General features: G+C 45.9%; 1 protein-coding gene across 5 annotated transcripts in view; it reads right to left on the bottom strand.

Moving 5' to 3' along the window:
• flt3 (fms related receptor tyrosine kinase 3) overlaps positions 1-18028 on the bottom strand; it is a 146635-nt gene that overhangs the window by 11749 nt on the left and 116858 nt on the right. For 4 of the 5 annotated variants that reach the window (XM_061240732.1, XM_061240733.1, XM_061240735.1 and 1 more), the window contains 2 exons: positions 7447-7569; positions 6618-6729 (listed from right to left, as the gene is read on the bottom strand). In XM_061240732.1, the coding sequence (XP_061096716.1) occupies positions 6618-6729; positions 7447-7569 (235 nt within the window). Of the gene's footprint in view, positions 1-6617; positions 6730-7424; positions 7570-18028 lie in introns of all 5 variants that reach the window. The other variant, XM_061240734.1, reaches the window with a different exon arrangement.

Below are 18028 nucleotides of genomic sequence, written 5' to 3'. Positions count from 1 at the left end.
ATGGTATTGCTTGTGAGCAATTGTAGGCCATTTAAATAGGCGTGTCAGAGCGACGTCCCAGTTTGTGATGTTATGTTTCACCCCATCCCAGTCTGCTCTCTCCCTCGAAGACCCCCCCTGCGACGTGGGCCTCCACGGCGTCGGAACCCCTCAAACCTCAGCTATCCCCCGCTGACCCCCTGTGAGGACTTTGCTGTCACAGGGGGACTATGGAACTGCCAGTCTGCCACTCGGAAGGCTGACTTCATCCCTGCGTATGCCTCCCTCCAGTCCCTACAATTCCTTGCCCTCACGGAGACCTGGATCACACCTGACATTAACACCGCCACTCCCGCTGCCCTCTCATCCTCCTTCTCCTTCTCGCACACTCCCCGGCCTTCCGGCCGTGGCGGTGGTACTGGTCTTTTAACTTCCCCCTCAAGGAAATTCTCTGTTCTCCCCCTCTCTGACCTGTCCATATCCACTTTTGAATTCCATTCTGTTGCAGTATCCTACCCTACTAACCTTTTCATTGCAGTTATCTACCGTCGTCCAGAGCCCCTGGGAAACTTCCTTGATGAGCTAGACACCCTTCTCAGCTCCTTCCCTGAGGATGGCACCCCACTGATTCTCCTTGGAGACTTCAACATCCACCTAGAAGCCTCCCAGTCTGCTGCCTTCCTACCGCTAATCCACTCCTTCGGCCTCTCCCTGCAACACTCTCCTCCAACCCACAAGGCGGGCAATGTCCTAGACCTTGTCTTTGTGAGGAACTGCTCATGCTCCGATTTCACGGTTACCCCTCTGCATACATCTGATCACCACTTCATCTCAGTCTCCCTCCCTCTTCCTCCCCATCCTCCTCCCCCTCCTCCCACCCACACTTCCTCAGCCCGCCGTAACCTCCGCTCCCTCTCACCCTCTTCCTTTGCCAGCACCGTCACCGCCTCACTCCCCCCTCTCGAATCCTTCTCCAAACTCCCCGCTGACTCTGCATCTGCCACCCTCCTTTCATCTCTCTCCTCCGCCTTTGACTCTCTCTGTCCCCCTGTCTCAAAGCCACCTCGCACATCCCCTCCCAGTCCTTGGCTATCTGACACCCTCCGTACCTCCAGGGCCAGCCTCCGCACAGCGGAGAGGAAGTGGGGGAAATCCAGAGACGCTTCCGACCTCATGACTTACCAGTCTCTCCTGGCGGCATTCTCTTCCGATGTCACTGCAGCCAAAGCAAAATACTATCAAACACAAATTCAGAACTCTGCTTCTAACCCCCGGAAACTTTTCTCCATTTTCTCCTCTCTCCTCAACGCACCGCCTCCTCCTCCTCAGTCCTCCTTCGCTGCTGATGACTTTGCTGATTTCTTCGATGAGAAGGTCACAGTCATCCGCAGATCCGCAGATCCTTTACAACCTCACTGTGCCCTTCCCCCCCTCTAGGCCCATCCCTTCCTTTTCCACTTTCTCCCCCCTTACAGACTCTGATGTTTCTCAACTCCTGCTCTCCCACCGCCCTACAACCTGTGCCCTTGACCCTATCCCCTCTTCTCTTCTCCAAACTATCACACCTGACATTCTCCCATTTGTCACCTCCCTTGTCAACTCCTCCCTGTCTTCCGGCTGTTTTCCGGCATCCTCCAAGAGGGCCCACATCACTCCGCTGCTAAAAAAGCCTTCCCTGGATCCCTCCATCATCCAGAACTACCGCCTGGTATCTCTTCTTCCTTTCCTTTCTAAAACTATAGAACGAGCCGCTTCTACTCAACTTTCTTCCTTCTTTTCTAACAACAACCTGCTAGACCCCCATCAGTCTGGCTTCAGATCGGGCCACTCGACAGAGACTGCGCTCCTCTCCGTCAGTGAGTCACTCCATGCCGCACGAGCAGCCTCCCTCTCCTCTGTCCTCATTCTTCTAGATCTCTCTGCTGCCTTCGACACTGTAGATCACTCCATCCTCCTGTCTGCCCTGTCAGCAACGGGCATCTGTGGCACAGCCCTGGACTGGATTGAGTCCTACCTCTCTGGTCGCTCCTTCCAGGTTGCCTGGGCTGGTTCGGTATCGACACCTCGGCCCCTCGCCACAGGAGTTCCCCAGGGCTCAGTCCTTGGCCCGCTTCTTTTTTCTCTTTACACTCGTTCCCTTGGCCCTGTGATCACTGCACATGGGCTATCCTCCCACTGCTACGCGGATGATACCCAACTCTTCGTCTCGTTCCCGCCGTCTGATACGCAGGTTTCAACCCGTATCTCTGCTTGCCTGAGGGACATCCAGAGCTGGATGGACAACCACCATCTAAAGCTCAACCCAGGTAAAACTGAAATGATATTCATCCCTGCTAATACCTCTCCCTATCTAGATCTCTCCATTTCCCTCGGGGATACCACACTCACGCCGTCACCCAGTGCAAGGAACCTCGGCGTGGTGATGGACAGCAGACTGTCCCTTTCCGAGAACATTGCGGCGGTGACCCGGTCTTGCAGGTTCTTCCTATACAACATACGGAGAATCCGCCCCTTTCTCACCCCCTACTCGACCCAGCCCCTGGTCCAAGCGATGGTTCTGTCCCGCCTGGACTACTGCAATTCCCTCTTGGCTGGCCTCCCAGCGTCCGCCATCAGACCCCTCCAACTCATCCAGAATGCAGCAGCTCGTCTGGTCTTCAACCTTCCCAAATACTCACACGTCACCCCCCTGCTTACTTCCCTCCACTGGCTGCCTGTCATGGCTCGCATCAAATTCAAAACATTGGTGCTAGCCTTCCAAGCAGTTAAAGGGTCTTCCCCAGCTTATCTGCAAAAAATCATCAGACCCTACACCCCTGCCAGACCTCTTCGTTCAGCCTCCACAGGCCGCTTGGCACCTCCCCCTCTCAGAACCTCCACCTCACGCTCACGACTACTGTCTGTTCTGGCTCCACAGTGGTGGAACGAACTCCCCGTTGAGGTCAGAACTATAGAATCTCTCCCCACCTTCAAGCGCAAGCTGAAGATACACCTCTTCAAGCAGCACCTCTCCCCATCCCTCCCTACCTCCCTGTGAACCTTAATTGTTGTCTCTGTGACTTGCTTTGTGTATCGGTATTTTTAGTTGGCTAGGTAAGCAGTGTTTGGATAGTTAACTTTGGTGACTTTTGCTCTGTTTGTTTGTTTGTTCAAAAAAAAAAAAAAAAAAAGGCCCTTGTCCTTATCTTTATTGTACAGGTAGCAGTTGAAATTGTACTTCCCTCTAGGGTCTTTCAGCGAACTTATCCCTGGTTATGGGTATGCACTTTGTTGTACGTTGCTCTGGATAAGAGCGTCTGCCAAATGCCAATAATGTAATGTAAAAGATACTCCCTGAGCCACCGTTTCCAGAACAGGTCTGCGAGGTATTGAACTTGTCTCCACCGCCTCCTTGAGTACGTATCGTCATGCTGGAACAGGCCAGGTGGCATAATTGGTTTCCTTTTAATAAGCAGCAGATTGTTAGATGTGAGAGGCTGTAGGTCGTTGGGATCAGTGGACGTCCCACCATTCGCTCCCATATTCCACCATGGTGGGCACCAGAGTGGGGATTGAATGTCCATCTGATGCCATCTTTAATGTATCTCACAGCTCCTTTTCAGCTCTGATGAGGTTTTTGCCATTGTCTGATCTCATGTCTGTGACCTGACCCCTTCGGCAGATGAACCGTCTTATGGCATTTATACGGGAGCTGGTGTTGAGCGAATATGCCATCTCCAAGTGAATAGCTTGGGTTGCCATACAGGTGAAGATTACCCCATACCTCTCGACATTACCACACCAACGGATGTAAATGGAGGGTTATCAGGCGACACCCTGTCCAGAGGGAGATCAGCCATCTTTTGCTGTCCAGTGGAGGCACGTTGGAGTCGACAGGTGGTGCATGATAATGTCTGCCAGCATGTCCAAGTCTCTTGTGAATATCAGTCAGAATGAGTTTTGAAATGTGGTTATTCTTGGGAATGATTGGATGTTTCATTTCCATAGGCATAGCACACCTGCTGAGCCATCCTCCAACCCTTGGGGTGCCATCATCCATCCGTGGGTCCAGTCTATAGAGAGAACTTCTCCTCTGGATGGGGTTACCCTTTTGCAGATGGAAATCTCCTCTCTGAAGAGTTGCCTTTGAACAAAGGATATGATTGCCTTTTCTGCTTGTTGTAGGTCTTCTACTGAGAGACTCTGCAACCCTCAAGAAACTGCCTGCTTGTTTCGGTTGCCCAATCCAGTATAACCAATATAATATTTACGTGCATAACCATTGTTTTTGATAACTGCTGCCCATCTGCATTGCATCGATTCGACTAACTTCTGGCACCTAGAAACAGGTATTTCATCCCAGGATGAACAAATTACATTCCACAGTTCCTATGAATTTTTGGGTTTTGCTCCAGAAACTGCATTTTTAATGTCACCCCACAAGTTTTCAATGGGGTTGAGGTCGAGGGGCCACTCCATTAGCGCAATCCTTTTTGTATGGAACCAAGATGTTGCTCGCTTACTCGTGTGTTTGGGGCCGTTGTCTTGTTGAAACAGCCATTTCAGGGCACTTCCTCTTCGGCATATGGCAACATAATCTCTTCAAGTATTTTGATGAATTCAAACTGATCCATGATCCCTGGTATACGAACCCAACACCGTAGTATGAAAAACATCCCCATACCATGATTTTTGCGCCACCATGCTTCAATGTCTTCACAGTGTACTGTGGCTTGAATTCAGTACCCGGGGGTTGTCGGACATACTGTCAATGACTACTAGACCCAAAAAGAACAATTTTACTCTCATCAGTCCGCAGAATGTTACGCAATTTCTCTTTGGGCCAATCAATGTGTTCCTTGGCAAATTTTAACCGATTCTGCACATACTCTTTTTCAACAATGGTGCTTTACTGGGGCTTCTTGCTGATAGCTGAGCTTCAATCAAATGTCTCCTGACTGTAACAGCACTTACAGGTAATTGTAGATCATCTTTGATCTTTCTGGAGCTGATGAATGGCTGAATCTTTGCCATTCTGACTATTCTTTGATTTTAACAGTAGTTGCTTGTTTTCTTCTGCATGTTTCTGGTTTATGTTGCCATTTTAAAGCATTTGAGATCATTTTAGCTGAGCATCCTATAATTTGCACTTCTTTATATATTTCCCCCTCTCCAATCAACTTTTTCATCAAATGACGTTGTTCCTCTGAACAATGTTTGTTACGGCCCATTTTACTTAGCAGTTCAAAAGGAAATATATTTTATAACAATGTGTTAAACATTTGCTTCCCTTCTTCCTTAATAAAGGACAATTAATGACACCTGTTTTTTCACAGAATTAATGAATTCTCTAATTAAACTCCACACTGCTATTATTTTGAACATGCCCCTTTCAATGAATGGGTCAATTACTCAGAACAAGCAGCGTACATGTCATGACAGTTGGGTCTGTTGTTTTTCTATTACACTACTACATCTACAAGTAAAGTATTTGCCATGCAGAAATATCACTACTACTAATAACAGTGGTTCATCAGGTTACTGATGTTGTACTGTTATTTTCTTGAACACAACTGTAGGTACAGGCAGACAGTGTGCTACAGGAATGTCACTTCTAGATGAGAATCTGTGACAAACGCTCACAAAACTCGGAAGGCAAATTTCTCAAAACCACTTCTGTCGAACACACATATTTTAACAAGCCATATATGGATAATGATACCCCCTTTACTGCACCAAGTCACATTTTCGTAGTTGAGAATAGGATACAAGACTAGGAAATCCTGTATAAAAATTCATGAGAGCTAGCATTACTAGGTACTTGTAAGAGTGTGTCTGTACAGTAGAGTATGCAAGTATGTACACCGATCAGCCAAAGCATTATGAACATTCACAGATGAAGTAAATAACGTTATCTCATAACAACAGCATATGTCAAGGTCTATGATATATTAGATGGTAAGCAAAAAGAGAGTAGTCTCGTAGTCGATAGTCTCATAGTGTTGGACAAGGAGGAATGGGCAGGCGTAAAAACCTGAGCGACTTTAACAAATCATTGTGGGCAGACGACTGGGTCACAGCATATCATCATTGCCCTTGCACCCAAGGCTCATCGGTGCAATCAGGGCTCTGGTCCAAACCGACTGAAGGGCTACTAAGTCACAGAAAAGTTTAATGATGGCTACAGGAGGAATGTGTCAATACATGGCGCCATGCTGTGTATGGTGCCATGTAGCCGCAGACTGTTTGACATGTGCCACCTACATAAACATTGTTGCGGACCAGGTAGACCCCCTTCATGGAAACTGTATTCCCAGATGGCAGTGGCCTCTTTCAGCTGGATAATATGCCCTGCCACAGGAACATGACAAAGAGTTCAAGGTGTTGCCCTGGCCTCCAAATTCCCCAGATCTCAATCTATAGGGATGTGCTGGAACAACAAGTCTGATCCTTAGCGGCTCCATCTTGCAGGAACGGCTGTGAACGTCTTGGTGCCAGATACCACAGGGCACCTTCAGATGTCTCACAGAGTCCATATCTTGGTGGGCCAGAGCTTTTTTAGCGGCACGCAGAGGACCGACAGCATATTAGGCATATTAGGCTTGTGGTCATAATGTTTTGGCTCATCGGTGTATGTGCGTGCTGTGAATTTTATGTACCGAGAGAGAATATTTCCCACAGTAAGATTCCATAAGACCAGACATCACTTTGCATGGTGTACACTCCCTTGAAAAGAGACTCTGGAGCCATCCACTTCACTGGTAGCCGCACCTGGAACAAAAAGCCAAGCCCACACCTGAGATAAAGCCACACCCACATCTACAATGCAGACCAGAAACAGAAACGCCTACATCTCAGACACAAACACACATGCACATGAAACGCTGACCCACCTGGACATGAAACAAAGCCACACCCACATCTGAGACAGCCATTCCCACACATTGCACACTGAAACACCTCAAACAACCACATCCACACATAAGACTTGAGTACACATTGAATTCACCAGTTTTCTTGTTGTATTTTTGAGGACCGTAAATTGTAGTCGGCCCCGGAGCACATTTTCCATTCTCAGTAGTCATTGCATTTTCAGAGCTGACAGCAAAGTACAATTGAAATTTTTAATATTCAATCAATTATAACAGAATATATCTAGCTAAAAATACAATGTAGCAGCTAATGAGGGCATGAAAAATGCCTGTGGCACTGGGGATGAGTAACGTTAGCCAGAATATCACTTTTCTCAAATCTTAACCATAATATAAATGAAGCATTTTTTTCTTTTTTACTTCATAAATAAAACTAAACCAACATAAGTTCACCTCAAATTCGTATAACAAATGTTTTTCTAACGTAAATAGGATGAGTTCACAAGTACACAAGTGTGCAATTTCAGACAGCCATAAACACATTGTCACCAAGCATACTGTATTCCAACAGCCCTGGTTTTGTGGTCTACTCACACATGGTCTTAGCAACACCTACATTTCCCCTGACAACATAGTTGGAGTCTTTCTCAATGTCCCTGGCAAGTCCAAAGTCCCCAATCTTCACAGTTTTGTTGCGGGTCACCAGCACATTCCTTGCAGCCAAATCACGATGTATACACTTTCAAAAAGAAACACAAATCAGACTAATCAAAACAGGAATCAAAACAATGTTAGAATCACCCACTGTTTTGTTGCTTTATGGAGATATACAATTTGGGTGTTGCATTTATGTTCTATGTATTATTTCATCAGTACACACGCTTTCTGCACATGCAGAACTCATTACATGAGTGTGCACTCCATTCTCAAATTACATGCATTTTGGCAATACAGTGGATTCATAAACTATTCAGACCCCTTTATTTTTGCACACTTTATTAATTCATTCATTATCCTAACCCGCTTATCCTGAACAGGGTCGCTTGAGCCTATCCCAGCATACATTGGGCGAAGGTAGGAATACACCCTGGACAGGTCGCCTAACCTGCATGTCTTTGGACTGTGGGAGGAAACCCACGCAAACACGGGGAGAACATGCAAACTCCACACAGGAGTTTGCATGAGGCCCCGGCCGACCGGGATTTGAACCCAGGACCTCCTTGCAGTGAGGTGGCAGTGCTACCCACTGCACCATCCGTGCCGCCCTTGCACACTTCATTGGTTGTAGGGGAGGGACTTGGCAGGGTTAGTGGGATCGCCGCATACAGTGCCCCGGGCGCCTCGGAGTAACGGTCTAATTGAGACGAGACAGCTTTGAGAAGGCCTGTTGCTCTCAGGGTCGCAAGATCCTACTGGGCCGCCGAGGGATGGGGTCGTAAGATGGTGTATCCCCAGCTAGCGCTAATTGGATTAGATAGGGTATAATTGGCTACCAAATTGGGAGAAAAAGGGAAAAAACTGAAAGACCTCTCTTAAAGGTGAACTAAAGTGTTTCTCTCACGCATATCCTTGTGTTTTGTAAGCATTGAGGTTCTTGGCGTTACAAGGTTTGTTTGAAGCATGCTGAAGCCTAATGGCTGGGTGTCGGTATTGGCTAAAGTTACATAGCAGTCGGGAAAAATCTCAGAAAACTGAAAAGGCGGTAATCGCAGTGTTAAAACATGAATCTATTAAATTCATACATCCAATGCATACTAGGAAATTATGAAAATAAAGTGCCATTGTAATGTGCTTCTGTTAACTTTTAACTATCACGCATTGGGGAAAAGAAAGAGTAGCCCAGGAAATGCTTTTTGCCTTTGACAGAACACTGTATAGAAATCACATGCTCACCCAGGGACATCTTATAAGATACTCGACATGACATAAAAAAATCTAAGTGTAATTGACCACAAATAAGCCAAAGCGTATTTATTTTAATTTGTTCCTTTTTTATGGGAGGCACAGAAACAAGGTTTAATGGCTGAGTTACTGTATCTAAAAGGTTCTCATTTTAGCACTGTATTTAATATTGAATTGCCTTTAATAGGCCTTCTTTTGAATTACATACTGTGATTCAGGGGTGTGAAAACATGATCACTCGAGAAATTAGCAATTCAGACCATCTTTGATTGCTACCACTGATGAATAGCATTGTTGAGATGTTGACATTAAAAAACATTTCACTGAACACTGAGCTGTCATTAATGGCAAATGTCACATTATAGTGGTGTTTTATGACACTTGTCATGACACTAGTTACAGGGAATAAAGCACATAACCAAACAAAACCATATTTATCTCTTTTTTCAATGAATTTTCATATTTCATATTGGACTTGGGGCATTATTTCATCCACACTGATTGATTGAAAATGTTAAGCAATTCCACTAATTGTGAAAGGGTTATAAAAGAGCTGGGTGATGACCGTGTGTAACGATGCGCAATGGCTACTTTAGCACTGTTGGAGGCTTCAGATGGAGAGGGTGTTCAGGGACCACAAGGATTTTCCAGCCCAGATTTTCCAGGCTTATGAGCCAATTTCGATTCCGAAGAGCAATTCTGTAGGAATTGTGTGCTGAATTGGGCTCAGCATTAGAGGGACCAACCTACAGAAACAGGCCAGTACCAGGCCCTTAACAGATTTTGACCACTCCTGGGTTTCTGGCAAACAGCACGTTCCAGAGGGAATTGGTGGACAGGTCGGGGATTTCACAACCCTCATTGAGCCTTGTGATGCCATCCGTTTGGGAAGTCATAATAGGAATGACCCAGCATTACATACGGTTTCTCTACACTGTGGATGAACTGGCCAACATCAAAGCGCAATTTGCTGCACGTTCCCAAATGTAATCAGTGTTTGTCGATCGCGTGTCATTTTTAAAAATGCATTGGTTGAATTCTCCCTGTTTTCATCCCTCTTCCCTATAGCTTCTGCCTGACAGACCTGGTTGGCATGAAATGTGGCATGTAAATATGCTGCTGTTAAGAACTTACAGATGGGGTTGTGCATTCCGTTGGAAGTGCAATATTTGCCTGATATAATATGATAACACAGGGTCATTGGTGACTGGTCTAATGATTTTACATTTATGCCAATACAGGTCTCTAAAAAATGTGATATATTTTGTATGTAACGGTAAACTGTCAAGTCAGCAGTCTTCTCCATGATTGCCTGACCAAGTATTGAGTGCATAAATTAACATACTTTTCAGAAGGTTGACATTTCTGTATTATAAATCCTTTTTTTGATTGGTCTTATGTAATATTCTAATATTCTGAGGTACTGGATTTTTACAGCTGTAAGCAGTAATCATCATGTCATGTTTTATGCTTGTCACTTCATGTTTTCATGTTATTGTATTGTCATGTCACGTATTATGTTAGTCTGGTCTCGCCACGTTTTTATGTTTTATTTCTTGTTACATTTCATTTTCATGTCATGTTACGTTTCATGTTTAGTCTTGTTACGATGTATTTTCTAGTCTTGTCATGTGACGTGATAATTTATTCATGTCACAGTTTGCTAACTTGTTATGTCACGATTATGTTTGTTTCATGTTATGTTGTTCCGTTCATTGATTAGCATACACTTTTTCGCAAACCTTGCGTTCATGTTTTCTCTCTCTCCCTTTCTGTCGCTTACGCTTCCCTAATAGTTTCATTTTCCCTCGTCTCCTTACTAATTTACTAACATTAGATCAGGATTGGGTAATACTAACATTCTAACCATGTGTTCATGTTTACCCTACGTCTCTTGTGCATGTCATTTAATAATTTACTAACGCTAGGTCAGGATAGGTTTATTACTAACGATTATTAATTATCTTGTTAACTTGTTAACACACCTGATTTCCATTCACATGCTGCTCTCAAGCTAATTGTCTGCACCTGTCTACACCTGCATAAAGCTCAGTGTTCATGTCATGTCTTTGCAAAATTGTTGCCTTCTGTTTTTCAGTGCACTTGAGCGTTTTTCCAAGCCTTTGTCTATCCGTTAAGATCCAAGCCTGTTTACTGACCAAAGTTATTGACTTCTGTTTTGTTGACCACTACCTGCCTGTACCATGAACTTTGGCCTGCTATCTTTGTGCTCTTGCCCCACAGAGCTGACTTTGGTCTTGACTCTTGCACCGCCTTTGACTTTAAGACTGCCTGCCGTCCATCTGCATTACTGCCCCACTGACAGCTTTCCTGGTTACTGGATTATTTGCAGGGTGTACCAATTACAGGATTGCCTTCTCCCTCGGTACTGTACTTTGGTTTTGGCTGGATTTCACGTGTATGAACTTTGCTCGTTTTCTACTACGCTCATTGGACATTCCTTTAATAAAGCCCTTACGGGACTATCACATCTCTGTTGTCTCAGTTGTGCATTTTGGGTCCAACCCCCACGCACCCGTCTCAGAACAATTTCGCCACGATGGACCCTGCTGACTCAATGGCCGTGTTCTACGCCCTCCATTCGTTTGGACAACCGTGCCAGACAACACCGAATTGAGAGACAGGTCCCACTCGGCCAGCCATACCCCAGACAAGGGTCAAGTTCCCGACCAGAGGAGAGGCAAACTGAAGGAGTCGAACCCATGGTCCTTTCCCGTGCGGGTATGAAAATCTCACCCGAGGAACGGACACGTCGGAGAGCTACTGGTTCCTGCTTCTATTGTGGGAAGCTGTGAAACACCCAAGTTCGGTGCACCCTCTGGTGAAGTGAGAGCGCTCGACAGACATGAAGGGTCTGCCAGGAACGACCATCGCCGCAAACATACTGCTATGTTGATGCTTCCCGACAGAGCAATCCAGTTTAACATGTTGGTGGATTCCGGAGCTGACGGGAACCTCATTGATGAAGTAATAGTAATGGAACTGGACATTAAAACCTTCCCACTGCCCCACCCCGAGAATGCTCGGTCGTTGGATGGAAAGACGTTTTGCCGCATGACCCACATCACCACACCCATCCAGCTGATCATTTCTGGAAACCATGATGAAATGATTCAGTTCCGCGTCATCCGGTCCCCTAATGACCAGCTCATTTTTGGATTACCCATGCTCCAGAGACACAACCCCACCATCAAGTCCCCAAGCCCTCCCTGGAGAAGGTGCCCACCCCTTACCACGACCTAGACACAGTCTTTTCCAAAATGCAGGCACAAACGCTCCCCCCTCACCAACCCTATGACTGTGCCATCGAGTTGCTACCCGGTTCCACACTCCCCTCAAGCCGTCTCTAAAATATCTCCAGACCGGAAAGGGAGGCCATGGAAAAATACATCTGGGACGGCCTAGCCAATGGACTGATTCGCCCGTGCTCTTCACCTGTGGGTGCCGGATTCTTCTTTGTCCAGAAGAAAGCTGGCTCATTGTGTCCCTGCATTGACTACAGAGGACTCAATAACATTACTGTCAAAAACAAATATCCTCTGCCATTGATGGACTCCACTTTCCATCCACTACAGGATGCCACCATCTTCACCAAGTTAGACCTACGCAATGCCTACCACCTAGTTCGTATTTGAGAGGGTGACGAGTGGAAGACCACCTTCAACACTTCAACACTTCGACACTTTGAATACCTGGTCATGCCGTTCGGCCTCACTAATGTAACCGCCGTGTTCCAGGCATTAGTGAACGATGTTCTTCGGGACTTACTGGGCCGACATGTATTTGTTTACCTGGACGATTCTAATTCTAATTTACTCCACCAATGCCAAGGAACATGAGATTCACGTCAGGCAGAGACTGTTGGAGAACAAACTGTTCATCAAGGAGGAGAAGTGTGTGTTCCACACTGACACTGTCAAGTTTCTTGGCTTCATTCTGGAAAAGGGACAGATCAGGGATCCCAAAAAGGTTCAGGCGGTCACTAAATGGCCCATATCTGTCTCTCGAAAACACCTCCATTGCTTCTTGGGATGCGCCAACTTTTACAGAAGATTCATCAGGTCCTAGAGCCAGGTTGTCTCCCCCCTCACCAAGTTTACATCCACTGCCATGCCATTCCATTGGGGTCCCGAAGCAGAGGGGGCATTTCTCAAGATCAAGAGACTATTCTCCCCCGCCCCCATCCTGGTGCACCCCGACCCCTCCTGCCAGTTTGACGTGGAGACGGATGCTTCCGACACTGGGGTGGGAGCTGTGCTGCCGCAAGTCTCTGCCTCCAACAACCGGTTACACCCATGCGCTTCCTTCTCCAAAAAGCTATCACCAGCGGAGAGAAATTATGACGTGGTGAGTGGAATTGGCGAGTGGAAGCATTGGCTGGAGGAATCCAAGTAACCTTTTGTCATCTGGACAAACCACAAGAACTTGGCGTACCTCCAAACGGCAAAAAGACTCAACTCACGCCAAGCTAGATGGGCACTATTCTTTGGAAGATTCAACTTCGCACTCACCTACCACCCAGGTTCCAAGAACGTTAAGCCAGATGCCCTGTTACGACAATTTAACGCCTGTCCCAAGCGTGAGGCACATGAGAACATCCTCTCAGGTTCCTGCACTGTCGCTTCAGTAACTTGGAAAATTGAGGAGGTGATCCAGAGGGCTCTACAAGAGGAGCCCGATCCCAGGTCCAATCCCGGAACACGCCTCTACGTCCCCTCAGCTGTTCAGAGACAGGTGCTTCAATGGGCTCACTCGTCTCCCCTGTCCTGCCGTCCCGGCTTTACCCGCACATTGGCGGTGCTTAATTGGAAGTTCTGGTGGAGCACCATGATCCCCGACACTAGGCACTTCATCAAGGTGTGCACCACCTGCACCAGAAGCAAGGCCTCCCACCAAGCCCCTGCTGGTCTGCTCCAACCTCTGCCTGTGCCCAGCCGACCCTGGAGCCACATTGGGGTGGACTTTGTTACTGAACTTCCCCCTTCCGAAGGTAACTCCACCATCCTTACTGTGGTGGACCAGTTCAGTAAGGCGGCCCACTTCATCACTCTATCTGGATTACCCACCGTCCAAGAGACCGCGTGTTCTGCATCCATGGAATTCCCTCAGACATCGTATCTGACCATGGCCCACAATTTCTCAAGTGTGGAAGGCTTGCTGCTTCTCCCCAGGCCCTGCTCCTACATTTGCGCCCTGTCAGACCTGTCTCTGTATTACGCACTACCACTCCATCCCAGATCCCGTCTCCTATTTCACACCGAGTCCAGCTTCTACTTTCGTCCCAGGTCCAGCCTCCTGCTTCGTTCCACACTCAGCTCCCTGAACTATGGCAGGTCCATCTTCCTGTTCCGTCCCAGGTCCGGTCTCCTGTTTCACCCCAGACCCGGTCCCCAGCATTGCTTTAGGCCCAGCTTCCAGCTCAAGCTCAGGTCCAGTCCGCAGCGCCTCTCCCTGTCCAGTTTCCAGGACCTCTCAGACACAGCTTCCTGCACTTCACCAGTTCCAGTCTCCAGCTCCTCCCCAGAATTAGTTCCCAGTGCCCTCTTGGACTCTGCTCCCCGGGTCACCCCAAGTCCTGTCTCCAGAGCTTCCCTGGGCTCAGTCTATAGTTTCGCTCCAGTTCCGGTTCCCAGTACCTTCCTAGATCCAAGCTCCAGCTCTATCACAGGCGCCTTCTCCTGCCTCCCTTTGAACTCTGTTCTCTGGGCACCCCTAGACCCTGTCTCCAGTGCTTCTCCTGACCCAGTCTACCCAGCCGCCCCAGGCCTGGTCCCCGGCTTTGTCCTAGGGCCCGTCCTCAGCACCGTCCCAGGCTATGTCCAAAGCTCTGTCCCTGACCCGTATCCAGTCCCAGCACCGTCTCTGCTCAAGGACCTGTGTCCGGTCACTGTGCCATCTCTGACCCCTGAAACCCCACTACAGACACACACTCTAGTCTTCTAAATGCATTGTGACAGAGACATTGCGTAAACAAGCAAGCAACAGACATGGAACGGTAATTCACTATAATTTATTACATTACATTCCATTAATGGCATTTGGCAGATGCTCTCATCCAGAGTGACGTACAGTTGATTAGACTAAACAGGAGACAGTCCTCCCCTGGGGCAATGCAGGGTTAAGGGCCCAACGGGGCTGTGCGGATCTTATTGTGGCTACACTAGGGATCCAACCACCGACCTTGCGGGTCCCAGTCATGTAAACTAACCACTACGCTTCTGTCTAGCCACTCTACCATTCAGTCAGAACCCTTCACTTTTTGCACACATAATTGTGTTGTAGATTTAATTTGAAATGGCCCATCGATCTACACTCAATAACCCATAATGACAAAGTGAAAACATGTTTTTAGAAGATTTACTGAAAATCAAAAACTGAAATCTGTCATTTATATCAGTATTCAGACCCTTAATTCAGTACTCTGTAGAAGCCCCTTTGGCAGCAATTATTGCTTCGACTCTTCTTAGGTTAGTCTCAACAAGCTTTGCACACCTGAATTTGGGCAGTTTATCCCATTCTTTCTGGTAGATCCTCTCAAGTTCCATCAGATTGGATGGGAAGCATCTGTGAACTGCCATCTTCAGGTCTCTCCACAGATGTTCTATGGGGTTTATGTCTTTGGCTGGGCCACTGAAGAACAGTCAGAGACTTGTCCCAAACCCACACCAGCATTGTCTTGGCTGTATGGTTCAGATCTGTTGTGCTCAAAGCTGAGCCTTCACACCAGTCTGAGGTTGCGTGCACTCGCGCAGGAGCAGGATTTCTTCAAGGACCTCTCTGTATTTGGCTGCATTCATCCTTCCTCCAATTCTGACCAGTCTCCCTGTCCCTGCTGCTGAGAACCACCCCCATAGAATGATCTTGCCACCATCATACTTCACCGTAGGGATGGTATTAGCCAGGTGATGAGCAGTGCCTGGTGTTCACCAGACGTAGTGCTTGGAGTGCCGCCCAAAGAGTTCAATTTTTGTCTCATCAGACCAGAGAATTTAATATGCTTTTTACTCAAGATTGGCTTCCTCAAAAGTCACCTCTCTGACCAAGGCCCTTCTTGTCCAGACAGCCAACTCTTATATCTTTGCCAAGAATTATGCCTCACCACAATTCTACCGCAAAGGTCTACAGAGCGTTCCTTGGAATTCATTGCTTGGTTTTTGTCCTGACATGCAGTGTGAATTGTGGGACCTTACAGTGGGCTCCAGAATTATTGGCACCCTTAATTATTGGCACCCTTAATAAAAATGGAGACAAAAGGCTGCATATAATAAACAAACTGGATAATGATCTACACTCAGTGAGCACTTTATTAGGTATTTATTAGACTTCTACTGCTGTAGCCTATCCACATAGAGTTATGATGCGTTGTGTGTTCAGAGATGCTCTTCTGCATACCACTGTTGTAATGTGTGGTCATTTACATTACTGTCACCTTCCTGTCAGCTTAGACCAGGCTGGCCATTTTCTTCTAACATCTCTCATTAACAAGGCGTTTCTGTCTGCAGAACTGCTGCTCACTGGATTTATCTTTGTTTTTTGGCTCATTCCTTGCAAACTCTAGAGACTATTGTCTAGAGACTAATCACAGGACATCAGCAGTTTCTGAGATACTCAAAACACCCTCTCTGCCACCGACAATCATTCCACGGTCAAAGTCACTGAGATCACTTTTTTTCCCCATTCTGATGGTGAACATTAACTGAAGCTCCTGACCCGTATCTAGACCTACATGATTGTTTACATTGCACTGCTGCCACACAATTGGCTGATTAGATAATCGCATGACTGAGTAGGTGTAATAAAGAAAAATGTTCTTAATAAAGTTCTTGGTGAGTATATATTTTGTGTTCAAACATATGAGAACATATGAGAAACTAAATACTTATATTTCAATACTCTCATGTTTCAATGTTTTGTATTTAGTAATCTCATTTTTCTCGAAACCACAGGTGCAAAATTATTGCCAACCCTAACCAGAATAAATTGTAAATAAAATCAAACAAAGTGAAATTGCAATACAATTTTACTTAATTTGTCATTCTGTCACTTCCTGTTTCACTATAAAAAGTATAAAAATGAGGTAACAAGCATGCAAAATCCCTTTGTCAACCATCAGCATGGAAAAAGCCAAAAGCAAACGTCAATTCAGGAGATACAGATGGTAATTGAAACCCACAAGTCGGGTAATAGGTACCAAAAAACAAACTGTTAAACAAACCGCTTAGCACTGTAAGGGCAATAACAAAAAGGTGTAAAACATATGGAATGGTTGCAAACTTGCCAGGAAGAGGAAGTGCATATTATCGCCACGGAGGGTAAAGAAGAGGGTGAGGTCATAGGTAACCCAAGGATACATATTAAGTATTAAACCAGGAGTGCCATTAATATATATATTTTTAATCATTAATAAAGCACACTGCTTCACATATCAATCAATCTCATGTCAATAACTGTATGATTTATGAGTTTACATGATTTTTGTGTATATTTATCAAGGGTGCCAATAATTCTGGAGCCCACTGCAGATATGTGGATGCACAGGTTGAAGGTTGATGCACCTGATCTCAGTTTTAGATTTTTAATAAATGTAAAAATCATTAAATAAAGTAGAAATGTAAACTAAAAAGATGTTTTCCTTCCGTCATTATGGGTTATTGAGTATAGATTTAATAGAAATGAAATCTACACCACAATAAAGTGTGCAAAAAGTGAAGTCTGAATACTATCTGAAGCCACTTTATGTCACTTTTGCAAGTGGTGTTCCTTGAGATTCTGTAAATTTGGAAAGTGTGAAACAGTGCCCTAAGTATCAACAAAGGCAAACTTCCACCTTTTCAACCGGAAATTAAAATGCCAGTACTCGTACACTAGAATTCTATCAGCGCCATCCTGGACAAATAGTCTAATAGTCTCGCACAGCAATTTCTGAGCTTTTTAGTTTCCCAGTACATTATGGATACTCAAACCAAACTAATACAACTACATCATTATTGATAGGCAGTACAATCCTACTGCCAGAAGCAAACCTCTAATGTGATGCTCTGGTTGCAAAATATGTGTATTATAGTGAAATAAATAGCGTCACAAAATCACTTTTGGATAATGAATGGGTTCGGGGGGCTACAGCCTGGGTGAAGGGTGTGCCGCTGTGTAGAGGTAAAACATATTATTCAATGTAAATGTATTACATTACATTACATTACTGGCATTTGGCAGAGGCTGTTATCCAGAGAGACGTACAGTTGATTAGACTAAGCTGGAGACAATCCTCCCCTGGA

Source organism: Conger conger, chromosome 4 (genome assembly GCF_963514075.1).
Source record: "Conger conger chromosome 4, fConCon1.1, whole genome shotgun sequence".
In the NCBI taxonomy this organism is placed as follows: Eukaryota; Metazoa; Chordata; class Actinopteri; order Anguilliformes; family Congridae; genus Conger; species Conger conger.
This window is presented reverse-complemented; position numbering and strand designations above follow the sequence as displayed.